We start from the raw sequence: 16,651 nt of genomic DNA on the forward strand, positions 1-16,651 counted from the left end.
GAAGCAAAGTATTCATTGAGTACCTCTGCTATTTCTAACCGGTTCAATACAGACTTTCCCACCGTCACATTTGATAGGTCCTACTCCTTCACATCTTATCCCCTTGCTCTTAATATACTTGTAGAATGCCTTGGGGTTTTCCTTTATCCTGTCTGCCAAGACCTTCTCATGACCCCTTCTTGCTTTTCTAATTTCCCTCTTAAGTTCCTTCCTACTAGTCGTATACTCTTCTAGATTTCTAACATTACCCAGCTCCCTGAACCTTTTGTAGGCTTTTCTTTTCTTCTTGATAACCACATGAACAGGAGGTGAAGAGAGGAATTGAAACCACATGTTGGCATTGGCTTGGTGGGCCAAAGGGCCTGTTCCTGTCCTGTATTGTTCTTTGTGAATGAATATGCCGGGATTTTCTTCAAGAGCTAATGTGCGATTCTGATTTCTTCCCCCGTCCCCCCTCCCAGGGCGAGTTGAAGCTCCCTGTCTGCATTGAGGATGAAGCCAACAATGACTTGCCCCCTGCCACCTTGCTGTACAGGTCAGCCCGGCAGTACATCTATGGTGTGCTCTTCAGCTTGTCTGAGACCCAGAGGAGAGCTGAGCGCCTGGCCATGAGGAGGAGGATGCCCGTGGAAGGTACACCTAACAGCGAGAGGCTAATGTGTTGAGTGGGCTGCCCTACGGTGAGAGGTTGAGTGAATCGGGTTTGATATTCTCTGGAGTTTCGAAGAGCGAGAGAGACGATCTCATTGGAAGATGTAAAATTCTGAGGGAGTTTGACAGGGTGGACACTGAGAGATTGTCTATGCTGGCTGGGGGTGGGGAAGGGGGCACAGTCTCAGGGTAATGGGGAAGGCCAATCATTTGGGATTGAGATGAGGATGATTTTCTTCACTTTAAAGGGTTGTGGGTATTTGGGATTCTCGATCCCAGAGCGTTATGGACGCTCCATCGATGAATCTATTTAACGCTGGGATTAGACAGATTTTTTGTTTCAGGGAAGCGAGGGCTAAGGAAAGTGGGCAGGAAGTACACGCTGAGCCATGACCACATTGAATGGCGGAGCAGCCTCGATGGGCCAAATGGTCTGCCCCTCTTGACACGAAGCAGTGGAATGGAGGGTCATGAGGTGCAGATTCATGTCCATCGTCCCTTTGTTTCTACAGCTCTTCACAGTTTCGAGACTTTCCAAAGGCTTATTGAAAAATACCCGCTGTCACGAACATAGGCAGTGCGGCACCAATTCACTCCCCGGGGCGACGGTGAACAAACTCACCGGGTGGGGGGGGTCAATATTTATCCCCTGCTGGCATCAATAAAAGGAGGAATTATCTGCTCGTTTGCTTGTGAGAACTTGCTGTCTTCCAATTGACCAGTCATGCTTCAGTTGTCCAGGGCATTGGTGAGGCCACATCTGGAGTACTGTGTACAGTATTGGTCTCCTTATTTAAGGAAGGATGTAAGTGCGTTGCACCCAGTTCAGAGAAGGTTTACCTGCCTCCTACCTGGAATGGGCGGCTTGTCTGAGGAGAAGTCGGAGAGGCGAGGTTTGTATTCACTGGAGTTCCGAAGAGTGAGAAGCAACTTGATTGGATCATAAGATGCTGAGGGGTATTGACAGGGTGGATGTAGAGAGGATGCTTCCTCTTGTGGAATAATCTAGAACTCGGGTCACTGTTTAAAAAAATAAGGGGTCGCACTTTTAAGAGGGAGATGCGGAGAAATGTTTTCTCTCGGAGGGAGGTGACTCTCTGCAACTCTCTTCCTGAAAAGGCCATGGAGGCAAAGTCTTGGAATACTTTTAAATGGGAGATGGACAGATTCTTGGTCAGTAAGGGAGTGAGAGGTGATCGGGTAGGCGGGATGCAGATTTGAGGTTACTATCAGATCAATCTTCATCGAATCCCTACAGTGCAGAAGGAGGCCATTCAGCCCATCGAGTCTGCATCGACCATCTGAAACAACATTTTGCCCAGGCCCTCCCCTCTGTCCTATTCCCATAACTCTGCACATTTAGCATGACTAATCCACCTGACCTCATCTTTGGACACTAAGAGACAATTTAGTATGGCTAATCCACCAAACCTACACATTTTTGGACTGGGAGGAAACTGGAGCACCTGGAAGAAACCCATGCAGACACGGGGAGAACGTGCAAACTCCACACAGTGACCCAAGGCTAGCATTGAACCTGTATTCCTGGCGCTGTGAGGCAGCAGTACTAACCACTGTGCCACCCTTATTAAATGGCGGAGCAGGCTTGTTCTTCTCTTCGTGTTTCCTACATTACAGCATGCATACAAATCAGGAGCAGGAGTCGGCCACTTGGCCCCTCGAACCTGCTCTGCCATTCAATAGGATCATGGCTGATCTGATTGTAACCTCAACCCCTCAATCTTGCTGAATCCCCAACCCCCCCCCCCAGCCAATACCTTTCGCCCTTTTGTTTGTCAAGAATCCTTCAAACTTTGCCTTAAACCTGTTCAAAGACTGAGTTTTGAGGAAGAGAGTTCCAGAAACTCTCGAGCCTTGAAAGATTTTTTTGCGCACATTGCTATTTTAAATGGGTGACCCTTATTTTTACAGTAATCCCCCCCCCTTAGTTCTAATTTTAAGTTTTAGTTTATTTATTAGTGTCACAAGTAGGCTTAACATTAACCCTGCAATGAAGTTCCTGTGAAAATCCCCCAGTTCTAGATTCTCCCACAAGAGGAAGCATCCTCTTCCACATCCACCTTGTAAAGAAACCCTTCAGAATCCTGTATGTTTCAATCAAGTCGCCTCTTACTCTTCTGAGCTCCAGCGGATACAAGCCTAGCCTCGCCAATCTTTCCTTCTAAGATAACCCTCCCATTCCAGATGTTAGTCTCGTGAGCTTTCTCTGAACTGCTTCCAGTGCATTTACATCCTTCCTTAAACAAAGAGAACTGGTACTGTCCATAGCATTCCAGATATGATCTCACCAATGTCCTATATAACTGAAACACAATCTCCCTAATTTTGTATTCAATTCTCCTCACAATAAACAATAGCATTCCATCAACTTTCCTAATTATTTGCTGTACCTGTATACTAATCTCTTACGATTCATGTGCAGTGACAGCCGTGTGTACCATCTACAAGATGCACTGTGGGAACTCAGCAAGGCTCCTTAGGCAGCACCTTCCAAACCCACAACCTCTGCCACATAGGACAAGGGCAGCTATACCTGGGGACACCACCACCTGGAGGTTTCTCCCTCTGAGCCACTCACCATCCCGACTTGGAAATATATTGCCGTTCCTTCACTTGTGAAGACAGAATAAAGAAAATCTCCTCCAGTTATCATTAATTGCTGATGTGAACTGGATCTCCATTTATCGCTGGGTGAAACTCCCAGAACTCCCTCTAACAGCGCTGTGGCTATACCACACGGACTGCGGTGGTTCCAGAAGGCAGCTCACCTCCACCATCTCAAGGGGCAACCCGGAATGGGCAATAGATGCTGGCCTAGCCAGCGAAGCCCACATCCCGTGAATGAAAAAAAAGACTAAGACACCCAGATCCCTTTGCACAGAGCTCTGCAATCTCTCACCATTTAGATAATATGTGTATACAATCTAATAATGTACAACACTGACTACACATCAAAAAGCGTGCTGTTTTGGTCAGGGAAGTGCTTTGGAATGTCCTGGGGTGTGATTGTTGGTTTATTAATGAAGATCTCACTCTGACTTCGAGTGGCCATGTGACACTTTCACAAGCATAGACACGGCCATCCCTAAAGCCCTCCTCTCCAGAACCCCCACTAGCTTCGACCTTAGCTGAATGGCAAAACCAGCTCCTGTCCCTCTGCTGACCTTTGATGCAAGACCGCCATATTTGAGGCTCAGATTCAGGGTCAGACTGTTTGTGGAGCCTTTTATGAGTTGCTGCAGCCTCTTGACTGTTCGGCTATCTGTGGCTTATTGTGGACAAACATGGGGAAACAGTCGATGGTGTAGTGGTAATGTCACTGGGCTGGTAATCCGGAGGCCCAGTCTAATGTTCTGTGGGGAGGGGGGCATGGGTTCAAGTCCCACTATGGCAGCCAGTGGGGTTTAAATTCAATTTGTGATTTTTCTTTATCCTCTCATGGGGTGTGGGCAGCGCCACCCCATCCCTAATTGCCCTTGCGCTGATCAACCATTGACACGGGTAATTAAGAGTCAACCACATTGCTGGAATCTGCAGTTGAAAGCTATTTCAGTGACAGTGACCCTGAAACTATCATTGATTGTCCCTTTAGGGAAGGAAATCTTAGCCGGTCTGGCCCATGTGTGACTCCAGATCCATATGACAATGATTGACTCTGAATTCCCCCTCTGAAATGGGCCTCGCCAGCCGTTCAGTTCAAGGGCAATTAGGGATGGGCAGAAAATGAAAGCCTTTCTGAAGACAGCATAAAGAAAATCTCCTCCGGTTATCGGCAATCATTGATGCGGATTGGATTTCCATTTTCCGTTAATTACAAGGTATCCACCTCCTGTTTGTCTCTCTCTCTCTCGCCCCCCCCCCTTCCCCTCCTGTTAGTTCCCCCGGTCATTATCAAGGAGTGGTCAGCCTACAAGGGAAAGTCTCCCCAGACGCCCGAGCTGGTGACTGGGCTGACCTTCAGGGAGTGGACTTGCCCCAACCTGAAGAAGCTGTGGCTGGGCAAGGCGGTGGAGGACAAGAACCGGCGGATGAGGGCATTCCTCGCCTGCATGAAGTCGGACACCCCGGGGATGCTGAACCCGGCCAACATCCCCACGCACCTGCTGTTGCTCTGCTGTGTCTTACGGTGAGTGGCCAAGGAGTGGCTCAGAAACTTGATCACCCCTTTGGTGAGGGTCCCTTGGTGCGGTATTGGGGCGGGCAGAGTAGGATAGTGGGAACCGATCCCAGTGCGGATCCCCAGCTTGTACTGATGGTGTCCGGTGTGAAGCAGGTGGAGGAGAAAAGGCTCGGTGTCCATTCACTGCCGGGTGATTCTCTGAGTGAGTGCGTGTGCTCACTCGCAATCCCAGTACGCAGCACTGAACCATGCCACTCGGTCAGATTTGTAAATTCAGATCCCTGAAGGCGGTAGAATTGATCCGGGGATGGCGGGACTGTCACTTGAAGAGAGATTGGGGAAACTGGGCCTGCATTCACCAGAGTTTTGAAGAAATGAGACGTGATCTCACTGAAACCTGGAGAATATTTAAAGGGATAGACAGGGTAGATGTGGGTAAGAGTTTCCTGCAGTTGGGAGTCTAGAACCAGGGGGCACAATTTCAAAATGAGCTGGAAGCCACTGAGGGCTCAGATAAGGAGAAATTTCGTTACTCTTAATCACGATTACTTAGAATCATAGAATCATAGAAACCCTACAGTGCAGAAGGAGGCCATTCGGCCCATCGAGTCTGCACCGACCACAATCCCGCCCAGGCCCTACCCACACATATTTACCCACTAATCCCACTAACCTACGCATCTCAGGACTCTAAGGGGCAATTTTTAACCTGGCCAATCAACCTAACCCGCACATCTTTGGACTTCTTTCACTCTTTACCTTAAATCTGTGTCCCTCTGCTCCTCGCACCTTTCACAAGTGGGCACAGTTTCTCCCCCTCTGCTCTGTCCCAAATCCCTCATGATTTTGAGCCCCTCCATCAAATTTCCTCCCAACCTTCTCCTGTCGCTCGGTCCCCAGGGTACTGTCCATTTCACTAACTGTGCTCTCCATCTTCCTGTGGCCTTCAGTGATTCACACACATGCACACCCAGGCCCCTTTGCACACTTCCTGCAAAATGAATCGCATCGTGTTTCTCCGCATTGGATTTCACCTGCCACCCGCTCCACCACCTCGTCCATGTCCTTTTGGAGTTCCACACGGTGCTCACAGTCCATAGTGGTGATGGGCAAAGGGGTATCAATATTCATCAATGTTTTATTTCAAAAGTAGACAAGAAAGCGGTTCCACTGAGGGGAGGGTCAGTAACCACGGGGACAAGGCTTGAAGAGAATTGACAAAAGAACCAGAGGGCCACGTGAGAAATAAAGCACTTTGAGTACTGAGCTATGGTCGAGAATTCACTGGCTGAATGGCTGCTGGAGGCAGATTCAACACTAACTATCGAAAGACATTTATGGGGGGGAAAAGGAAAAGACCACCTGGGCAGTATCGTCCTCTGCCCCATCACTTTACCTTTCTCTCTGCAGTTACATGATGCAGTGGCCCGGCAGCAGAATCTTGCACAGATACGAGCTGGACGCTTTCCTGGCACAGGCTATCTCGGCAAAACTCTACGAACCAGACCAGCTACAGGAGCTGAAGGTATGTGCGACCAGGGAGGGCCACTTGCGTCTTACCCAGAGAATGCCGAGGTGAACTTCGCGGAGCGTGCCAGTTAGCATCAGATTGCCGCGGTGTCAAAAGGAACTGAGTTTGAGTTTAGCACCAGCGACATGGGCCATTAGTACCAGCCAATATTCGCAGTGCAGTACTGAGGAAGCGCTGCCTTGTCAGAGGGTCAGTTCTGAGGGGGCGCCGCATTGTCAGAGGGTCTGCACTGTGTGCACGCCTCCCTGTCGGAGGTACAATGCTAAGGGAGCGTCGCACTGTGGACAGTCAGTGCTGAGGGAATGCTGCCCTGTTGAAGGGCTGGCGCTAATGGAGGTGACCACCACCCTGTCAGAGGGTCAATACTGGGGGAGTGCAGCCATGTCGGAGCGCCAGTGTGGAGGGAGCGCCACCCTGTCAGAGGGTCAGTGACGGTGCCTGCGTTCTCCCTTCTCTCCTGAATTCCACTTTCAAAAGATATTTTTTGCATTTACAGCCCTGAGTTTTACTGTTCCACCACATGATTGGGAAGCATCATTTCTACATTGACACTTTCAAACCCTCACATAATCTTAACAAACTCTTTCATGTTTAACTTCTCTTCTAGAGTAAAGAGCCTCAACATGTTGACTTTTCCATGATGAGTTTTGCACTTTCTCCAAGGCCTCTCTGCACTTTTCTTAACTATGTAGAGACCAGAATTATTTTGTTAGGGTACAAGATCAGAAACCTCACAATATATCATGAAGTTAGACTCTTTGCTATTTTGACAATGTGAGGATAAGGTGTTTTACTCCGGGCGTGATTCCATTGACAAACCGGGAAGCTTTGAGCAAAACCAGCTTTATTTAACAACGCAGTTTAACTAGAACAAATTAGCTTAACCTTTAACAATTTAACGTGACAAGGTACAGATCTTAACTGCTAACCTATCCCTATAAGTTCCAATTCAAACAATATTCCTCTTACAGACTTAAAACCCCTCTTCAAAATCAGTCAGCAAACTCGAGGCTTATATGCTAGTATTTGTTAACAGTCCGAGAGTCTTGTGAACACCCCCAGGGAGAGAAAGGCACCTATCTTCTGACAGCCCCAAATAGCAGCCTCCAGGGAGAGAGAGAAATAGAAACACACCTCTTGCTTCTTTCAGGGCCAGGAGAAACTGACCATTTAAAACAATAAAGAAGAAACTGTCTATCTTCCTGCAAGCCTGGCTCCTCCCATTAAGAGTTTTAACAACACCAGGTTAAAGTCCAACAGGTTTATTTGGTAGCAAATGCCATACAAAAAGATCCTCCCATTAACACATGACTCTGTCTCTTGTCAGTCAACCCAATCAAAACCCCACACTGAAACCTCAAGGAAAACCCAAGTAAACAAAAATGCATTAACTCCGTTTAGGCAAACATATCACTGGCTGAAATCAGTCATAATCCTGCGTTTTCGACATTTGAGCTGCCTGTTGCCCAAACAAATCGGCACCGTGTAAAACACCTGAATTTTGAACATACCCCTTACAAGAAACATGATCAAAAACGCATTTCTTCAAGGCACCATATCACAGTTTGCAGTGGGCACTCTTGCGTGTTGGCCGTACAAATATTGCCAGCTTGGTGCACAGCCCTGATTGTTCAGTTAGTGTTGCATGTGTGAACCGTACCCAGTGGAGTCTGAAATCCTGTCCTGTTTCAAAAGCAGGAAGTGGGGAATCCTGTTTGATTTGATTTATTATTGTTACATGTACTGGGATACAGTGAAAAGTATTGTTTCTTGCGCGCTATACAGACAAAGCATACTGTTCATAGAGAAGGAAATGAGAGAGTGCCGAATGTAGTGTTACAGTCATAGCTAGGGTGTAGAGAAAGATCAACTTAATATAAGGTAGGTTCATTCTGATGGCAGCAGCAGGGAAGAAGCTGTTCTTGAGTCGGTTGGTACGTGACCTCAGACTCTTGTATCTTTTTCCCGATGGAGGAAGGTGGAAGAGAGAATGTCCGGGGTGAGTGGGGGGTCCTTGATTATGCTGCTGCTTTTCCCGAGGCAGCGGGAAGTGTAGACGGAGTCAATGGATGGGAGGCTGGTTTGAGTGATGGATTGGGCTACATTCACAACCCTTGTAGTTTCTTGCGGTCTTGGGCAGAGCAGGAGCCCCAGACCAAGCTGTGATACAACCAGAAAGAATGCTTTCTATGGTGCATCTGAAAAGGTTGGTGAGAGTCGTAGCAGACATGCCAAATTTCCTTAGTCTTCTGAGAAAGTAGAGGCGTTGGTGGGGCTTTCTTAACTATAGTGTCGGCGTGGGGGGGACCAGGACAGGTTGTTGGTGATCTGGACATCTAAAAACTTGAAGCTCTCGACCCTTTCTACTTCGTCCCCATTAATGTAGACGGGGCATGTTCTTCACTGCGCTTCCTGAAGTCTCTGACTATCTCCTTCGTTTTGCTGACATTGAGGGAGAGATTATTGTTGCTGCACCAGTTCACCAGATTCTCTATCTCATTCATCCAGGTCATTTTCATAAATGACCTGGATGAGGAAGTGGAGGGATGGGTTGGTAAGTTTTCCGACGACACGAAGGTTGGTGGTGTTGTGGATAGCTTGGAGGGATGTCAGAAGCTGCAGTGTGACATAGATAGGATGCAAGACTGGGCGGAGAAGTGGCAGATGGACTTCAACCCGGATAAATGTGTCGTGGTACATTTTGGCAGGTCAAATGGGATGAAGGAGTATAATATCAAGGGTAAGACTCTTAGCAGTGCAGAGGATCAGAAGGACCTTGGGGTCCGGGTCCATAGGACTCTTAAATCGGCCTCACAGGTAGAGGAGGTGGTTAAGAAGGCGTATGGTGTGCTGGCCTTCATCAATCGAGGGATTGAGTTGAGGAGTCGGGAGATAATGATGCAGCTTTATAAGACCCCCGTCAGACCCCACTTGGAGTACTGTGCTCAGTTCTGGTCGCCTCATTACAGGAAGGATGTAGAAAAGATTGAAAGGGTGCAGAGAAGATTTACAAGGATGTTGTCTGGATTGGTTGGCATGCCTTGTGAGGATAGGCTGAGGGAGCTCGGTCTTTTCTCCTTGGAGAGACGAAGGATGAGAGGTGACCTGATAGAGGTGTACAAGATGTTGAGAGGTATAGATCGGGTGGATTCTCGGAGGCTTTTTCCCAGGCCTGAAATGGCTGCTACGAGAGGACACGGGTTTAAGGTGCTGGGGAGTAGGTACAGAGGAGATGTCAGGGGTAAGTTTTTCACTCCGAGGGTGGTGGGTGAGTGGAATCGGCTGCTGTCAATGGTGGAGGCAAACTCGATAGGGTCTTTTAAGAGACTTCTGGATGAGTACATGGGACTTAATAGGATTGAGGTTTATAGGTAAGCCTATATATAAGCCTAGGTAGGTAGGGACATGACCAGCGCAACTTGTGGGCCGAAGGGCCTGTCTGTGCTGTATTTTTTCTATGTTCTATTCCTGTTCTCTGTTTCGTCATTGTTTGAGATCCGACCCACGACGGTGATGTCGTCAGCAAACTTGAAAATGGAATTGGAGGGGAATTTGGCCGCACGGTCTATAAGGAGTATAGTAGTGGGTTGAGGACACAGCCTTGTGGGACACTGGTGTTGAGGATGATTGCGTTTGGTTGCAGAAGCAAGGATAATGAGGAAACATAGAAGCTGGAAGCAGGAGGAGGCCATTCAGCCCTTCGAGTCTGCTCCACCATTCATTTTGATCATGGCTGATCATCGAATTCAATATCCTGATCCCCCCCCCTTCCCCCCATATCCCTCGATCCCTTTAACCCCAAGAGCTATATCTAATTTCTTCTTGAAATAGCACAACGTTTTGGCCTCAGCCCGGTATCAGAAGTGAGGAATGGGATGTGGGGCTGGAGAGGATAAAAGGATTTGAATGGAACAGTGGTGTTTCTAAAAAAAAATTCCTCCTTACCCAGATCGACAAGCTGGATGCCCGTGGAATCCAACTCGCCGCCCTCTTCATGAGTGGTGTAGACACCGCACTCTTTGCCAATGACGCCTGTGGTCAGCCCATTCCTTGGGAGCACTGCTGTCCCTGGATTTACTTTGACGGGAAGCTCCTGCACAGCAAGTTGGTGCGGGCCACTCGTGAAAAGGCCCCCCTCATTGACCTCTGTGATGGTCAGGTAACGCATTCTCTCCATCACTCACATCGCCCGTTAGGAGATTGCTGTGATTAAAAAGAAAACCTCAAGCTGTGCTCGGTTCTGGCCTAAATAACTTGCTTGAGTGGCACAGTGGTTAGCACTGCTGCCTCACAGCACCAGGGACCCGGGGGGGGGGGTACAACTCCTGACTTGGGTCACTGTCTGTGCGGAGTCTGCATGTTCTCCCAGTGTCTGCGTGGGTTTCCTCCGGGTGCTCCAGTTTCCTCCCATGGTCCGAAAGACGTGCTGGTTAGGGTGCATTGGGCATGCTACATTTTCGCTCAGTGTACCCGAACAGGCGCCGGAGTGTGGCGACTGGGGGATTTTCACAGTAACTTTATTGCAGTGTTAATGTAAGCCGACTCGTGACGAATAAGTAAATGAAACTTTACAAGAGCAATGAAATTTTCCTATGTAAGCGTGTCACGTTATAATGACACCCTCCGGCCACTGGTGGCACCGTGGTGCCCCAGAACTACATTTCCCTGTTGTGCACAGCAGACAGGCGTTGCTCGGAAACGTAGCTGGCCACTTCCCAAACTGCCCCAGACTTTGCTTTTCCAGGTATAAATCTGGAAATGGTGGGGTATTTAAAAATGTGGGCAGAATGCCTGACTTTAAAATGGGGGCTTAGCATGATGCTGGCCTGGCCTCTAACCCTCTTCCACATTTGATTGATATTGTGACATTGTAAATGTCGAGGCTTAATTCCTGCTGATCTTTCGTCTCGTTTCCCCCCGCCCTCCCCACAACCCATGCAGGCAGATCAGGTAGCCAAGGTGGAAAGAATGAGACAGAGCATCCTGGAAGGGCTGAATCTGAGCCGCCAGCCCATGATGCCCCCGCCGATGCCGCCACCGACCTTTGTACCGCCTATGATGGCGCCCTTCTACCACATGCCGATGTACGGCCGGCCATTTGGGCCGGTTCCACACCCTCAGGGCAGGGGCAGGAGTTTTGCCGGTGAGTGACGGGTTGTGGGAGCACGTGCGTGACACGTCATCTCGCTAAGTACCCTTCAGGAGAAATATACAAACTATTTCAGGTCTTGGTGTACGAACTCACTCTCGCCTCAGCGCTCAGCAGCTCTTGGGTTTGAGCACCTGTTCCAGAATCTCAACCTAGTCCCTTCCCCATGGCAGTGCAACACTCCTTCCATACTGTGGGAGGGTCAGTGCTGAGAGAGCGCCGCACTGTGGGAGGGTCAGTGCTGAGGGAGCGCCGCACTGTGGGAGGGTCAGTGCTGAGGGAGCGCCGCACTGTGGGAGGGTCAGTGCTGAGGGAGCCCCGCACTGTGGGAGGGTCAGTGCTGAGGGAGCGCCGCACTGTGGGAGGGTCAGTGCAGAGGGAGCGCCGCACTGTGGGAGGGTCAGTGCTGAGGGAGCGCCGCACTGTGGGAGGGTCAGTGCTGAGGGAGCGCCGCACTGTGGGAGGGTCAGTGCTGAGGGAGAGCCGCACTGTGGGAGGGTCAGTGCTGAGGGAGCGCCGCACTGTGGGAGGGTCGGTGCTGAGGGAGCGCCGCACTGTGGGAGGGTCGGTGCTGAGGGAGCGCTGCACTGTGGGAGGGTCAGTGCTGAGGGAGAGCCGCACTGTGGGAGGGTCAGTGCTGAGGGAGCGCCGCACTGTGGGAGGGTCGGTGCTGAGGGAGCGCCGCACTGTGGGAGGGTCGGTGCTGAGGGAGCGGCGCACTGTGGAAGGGTTGTTGCTGAGGGAGCGCCGCACAATGGGAGGGTCAGTGCTGAGGGAGCGCCGCTCTGTGGGAGGGTCGGTGCTGAGGGAGCGCCGCTCTGCGGGAGGGTCGGTGCTGAGGGAGCGCCGCTCTGCGGGAGGGTCGGTGCTGAGGGAGCGCCGCACTGTGGGAGGGTCAGCGCTGAGGGAGCGCCGCACTGTGGGAGGGTCAGTGCTGAGGGAGCACCGCACTGGGAGGGTAGGTGCTGAGGGAGCGCCGCATTGTGGGAGGGTCGGTGCTGAGGGAGCGCCGCACTGTGGGAGGGTCAGTGCTGAGGGAGTGCTGCACTGTGGGAGGGTCGGTGCTGGGGGAGCGCCGCACTGTGGGAGGGTCAGTGCTGAGGGAGCGCTGCACTGTGGGAGGGTCAGTGCTGAGGGAGTGCTGCACTGTGGGAGGGTCGGTGCTGAGGGAGCGCCGCACTGTGGGAGGGTCAGTGCTGAGGGAGCGCCGCACTGTGGGAGGGTCAGTGCTGAGGGAGCGCCGCACTGTGGGAGGGTCATTGCTGAGGGAGCGCCGCACTGGGAGGGTAGGTGCTGAGGGAGCGCTGCATTGTGGGAGGGTCGGTGCTGAGGGAGCGCCGCACTGTGGGAGGGTCAGTGCTGAGGGAGTGCTGCACTGTGGGAGGGTCGGTGCTGGGGGAGCGCCGCACTGTGGGAGGGTCAGTGCTGAGGGAGCGCCGCACTGTGGGAGGGTCAGTGCTGAGGGAGCGCCGCACTGTGGGAGGGTCAGTGCAGAGGGAGCGCCGCACTGTGGGAGGGAAGTGCTGAGGGAGCGCCGCACTGTGGGAGGGTCAGTGCTGAGGGAGCGCCGCACTGTGGGAGGGTCAGTGCTGAGGGAGCGCCGCACTGTGGGAGGGTCAGTGCTGAGGGAGCGCCGCACTGTGGGAGGGTCAGTGCTGAGGGAGCGCCGCACTGTGGGAGGGTCAGTGCTGAGGGAGCGCCGCACTGTGGGAGGGTCAGTGCTGAGGGAGCGCCGCACTGTGGGAGGGTCAGTGCTGAGGGAGTGCCGCACTGTGGGAGGGTCAGTGCTGAGGGAGCGCCGCACTGTGGGAGGGTCAGTGCTGAGGGAGTGCCGCACTGTGGGTCAGTGCTGAGGGAGCGCCGCACTGTGGGAGGGTCAGTGCTGAGGGAGCGCCGCACTGTGGGAGGGTCAGTGCTGAGGGAGCGCCGCACTGTGGGAGGGTCAGTGCTGAGGGAGTGCCGCACTGTGGGTCAGTGCTGAGGGAGCGCCGCACTGTGGGAGGGTCAGTGCTGAGGGAGCACCGCACTGTGGGAGGGTCAGTGCTGAGGGAGCACCGCACTGTGGGAGGGTCAGTGCTGAGGGAGCGCCGCACTGTGGGAGGGTCAGTGCTGAGGGAGCGCCGCACTGTGGGAGGGTCAGTGCTGAGGGAGCGCCGCACTGTGGGAGGGTCAGTGCTGAGGGAGCGCCGCACTGTGGGAGGGTCAGTGCTGAGGGAGCGCCGCACTGTGGGAGGGTCAGTGCTGAGGGAGCGCCGCACTGTGGGAGGGTCAGTGCTGAGGGAGCGCCGCACTGTGGGAGGGTCGGTGCCGCGGGATCACTTTAAACTCACTGATTAAGTGAGCCAATATTCTTCCAAACACAAGGGAGGACGATACGAGTGTGTGCGATCTTCTCTTGTGATCCTTTGACCTCAGTATCAGACTGGTGAATGGGTGCTGGACCCTCTCCATGACCAATCTACCCCTTGGCATGAGACTGGGAGAGCTGCGATGCCTAGAAATGAAATCGAAATCCGTTGTCATGCCTGAGTCACCACATCCATCCTTGGTCAGATACAGGGCTCACTTCCCGTCAGAGACATCGTCCAGCCCATCTCGTCAGATTGTTCTGAGGAAGGTGGACTACATTACTGTCTGCAGCTGAAAGCTGTAACAGTGACCATGTAACTGTGCCACCTTATTTAAGGAAGATGTAAGTGATTTGGAAGCAGGTCAGAGAAGGTTTACCAGACTAACACCAGGAATGGGCGGGTTGTCTGATGAGGAAAGGTTGGAGAGGCTGGACTTGTATTCACTGGAGTTTAGAAGAGTGAGAGGTGACTCGATCGAAACCTTTAAGATTCTAAGGGGGTCTTGACAGAGCGGTGTGGGAAAGATGTTCCATTTTGTGGGATAGTCTGGAACTTAGGGGGTCACTGTTTAAAAATCAAGGGGTCGCCCATTTAAGAGGGTGGCCCAGTGGCACAGCGGGTTACACTGCTGCCTCACAGCGCCAGGGGCCTGGGTTCAATTCTGGCCTCGGGTGACTATCTGTGTGGAGTCTGCACGTTCTCCCCGTGTCTGCATGGGTATCCTCCCACACGCCAAAGATGTGCAGATTAGGTGGATTGGCCGTGCTAAATTGCCCCTTAATATCAGGGGGAATTTGCAGGGTTATGGGGATCGGGCCTGGGTGGGATTGTGGTCGGTGCAGGCTCGATGGGCCGAATGGCCTCCTCCTGCGCTGTAGGGATTCTATGAGGAGAAATGTTTTTCTCGCTGAGGGTGGTGAGTCTCTGGAACACTCTTCTTCAGCGGACAGGCACGATCTTATTCAGTGGCAGAGCAGACCAGAGGGGCTGAATGGCCTCCCTGTTCACATCATCGATTGTCATTTAAAAAAAACCCATCTGGTTCACTAATGCCCTTTAGGTAAGGAAATCTGCCGAGCTTACCTGGCCTGGCCTACATGTGACCCCAGACCCCCCACAGCAATGCGGTCGACTCTTAAATGGCTCAAGCCATTTCAAAAGGCAATTAGAATTGGGCAACAAATACCGGTCTGGCCAGCGACACCCCATGTCCTGTGGAAGATAAAGGAAAGGTTTTCGGGGAGGGGGGGGGGTGCAGTTTATTTTACTTTGGGGGGGTGACCATGTTTCTCTTCCTTCTGCAGGGATCCAGCAGATCCCCCATCAGGGGGGAAAGCTGGAGATTGCCGGAATGGTGGTAGGACAGTGGGCTGGGAGCCGGCCCGCCCGAGGCCGGGGTTCACTCAACCTGCAGGTGGTCTGCGTCGGAGGACACGGGAGAGGGTGAGTGCCGAATCCGGGGGGGGGGGGGGGGGCATGGTGCATGGCCAAACTCCTCTTTTGAGCTGGTTTGGGGATTCAGCCTCTGGATGGGCAGCAATTGCCTGAGTTCTGGAAGGGGAGAGAGTGGGATTAATTGGATAGATCTTTCAAAGAGCCAGCAGAATGGTTCCAACAGCCCCTTCCTGTGGAGCCAGATTCTGCAGTCTGAGCGATTGATATAAATCATCAAACTTAATGATCAGCCTGTGGTGTTGGGGGCAGTGGGAATGTGTCGGTATTGTTATAAAGCCCAGGTGGATCTCCCCCCTTTGAGAACTAAGACCAAAACCCGGAAAGAGGAATTCCTGGCCCTATAATCTGTGAGTGTGAAGTGGTGTGACCTGCTCTTCAGCAACCCCTAGTGGTTAAATTCCAAATAACCCCCGACACTCACTCTAAAATCAACACAATTTATTTATCGAACCGACACTGAACAAATTCACTCAACTATTAACAAACCAAATAAATCCCTTCTAATTAGTAACTATTCCTGAATAAAACAAGATTCTAATGGAATGCTGTTCAAATAAATACAATTCCCACTCAATAACAAAATAGAATTTAGTCACAAACCAGGTGTTGTCTCTTCTGGAATATTCTGGGCCTTCTCTGATTCTTCTGTCTGGAACTTCTTTCTTCTTTGGTACCCCTGCTATCTTTCTTAAGACACAGATGAAGCTATGAGAGCCAGCGATTCGCTCTCGCTCTCGAGAGCTGTTAACTCTGACAGGTGACAGATGCTCTTCCCCTCCTTGTCCACTGTCCCTTTCTCTTATACCTGTGAAGACATATCAATATTTCCCACAATAGGATTGGTCTAGGTTGTCAAAGCCTAAATGGGGCGGCACGGTAGCACAGTGGTTAGCACTGCTGCTTCACAGCTCCAGGGTCCCGGGTTCGATTCCCGGCTCGGGTCACTGTCTGTGTGGAGTTTGCACATTCTCCTCGTGTCTGCGTGGGTTCCTCCGGGTGCTCCGGTTTCCTCCCACAGTCAAAGATGTCCGGGTTAGGTTGATTGGCCATGCTAAAAATTGCCCTTAGTGTCCTGAGATGTGTAGGTTAGAGGGATTAGCGGGTAAAATATGTAGGGATATGGGGGTAGGGCCTGGGTGGGATTGTGGTCAGTGCAGACTCGATGGGCCGAATGGCCTCTTTCTGTACTGTAGGGTTTCTATGATTTCTAAGTGTCTGATTCAAATTGATTGGCTCAATTGGAAAAGCCTGTTGGCTTGGTAACCCTGCTGCTTGGCCTTTTGATACTAATGTTTCAGTCTGGACTCTTTGTGTACTTTTTAAATCTCTAAGCACAGAATAAGCACCACCTTTTAACGGGACCACACAATGCC

The 16,651-nt window shown here is 51.5% G+C and overlaps 1 protein-coding gene across 1 annotated transcript in view; it reads left to right on the top strand.

The window, feature by feature from the left end:
* Positions 1 to 15,270, top strand: part of LOC144488270 (constitutive coactivator of PPAR-gamma-like protein 2) — a 53,376-nt gene extending 38,106 nt beyond the window's left edge. Inside the window, 6 exon segments of the mRNA XM_078206312.1 lie at positions 462 to 633; positions 4,549 to 4,798; positions 6,203 to 6,317; positions 10,273 to 10,482; positions 11,265 to 11,466; positions 15,128 to 15,270. Coding sequence (XP_078062438.1) covers positions 462 to 633; positions 4,549 to 4,798; positions 6,203 to 6,317; positions 10,273 to 10,482; positions 11,265 to 11,466; positions 15,128 to 15,270 — 1,092 coding nt within the window.
* The last annotated feature ends 1,381 nt before the right edge of the window (positions 15,271 to 16,651 follow it).

This window comes from Mustelus asterias, unplaced genomic scaffold (assembly GCF_964213995.1).
Source record: "Mustelus asterias unplaced genomic scaffold, sMusAst1.hap1.1 HAP1_SCAFFOLD_1430, whole genome shotgun sequence".
NCBI lineage: Eukaryota > Metazoa > Chordata > Chondrichthyes > Carcharhiniformes > Triakidae > Mustelus > Mustelus asterias.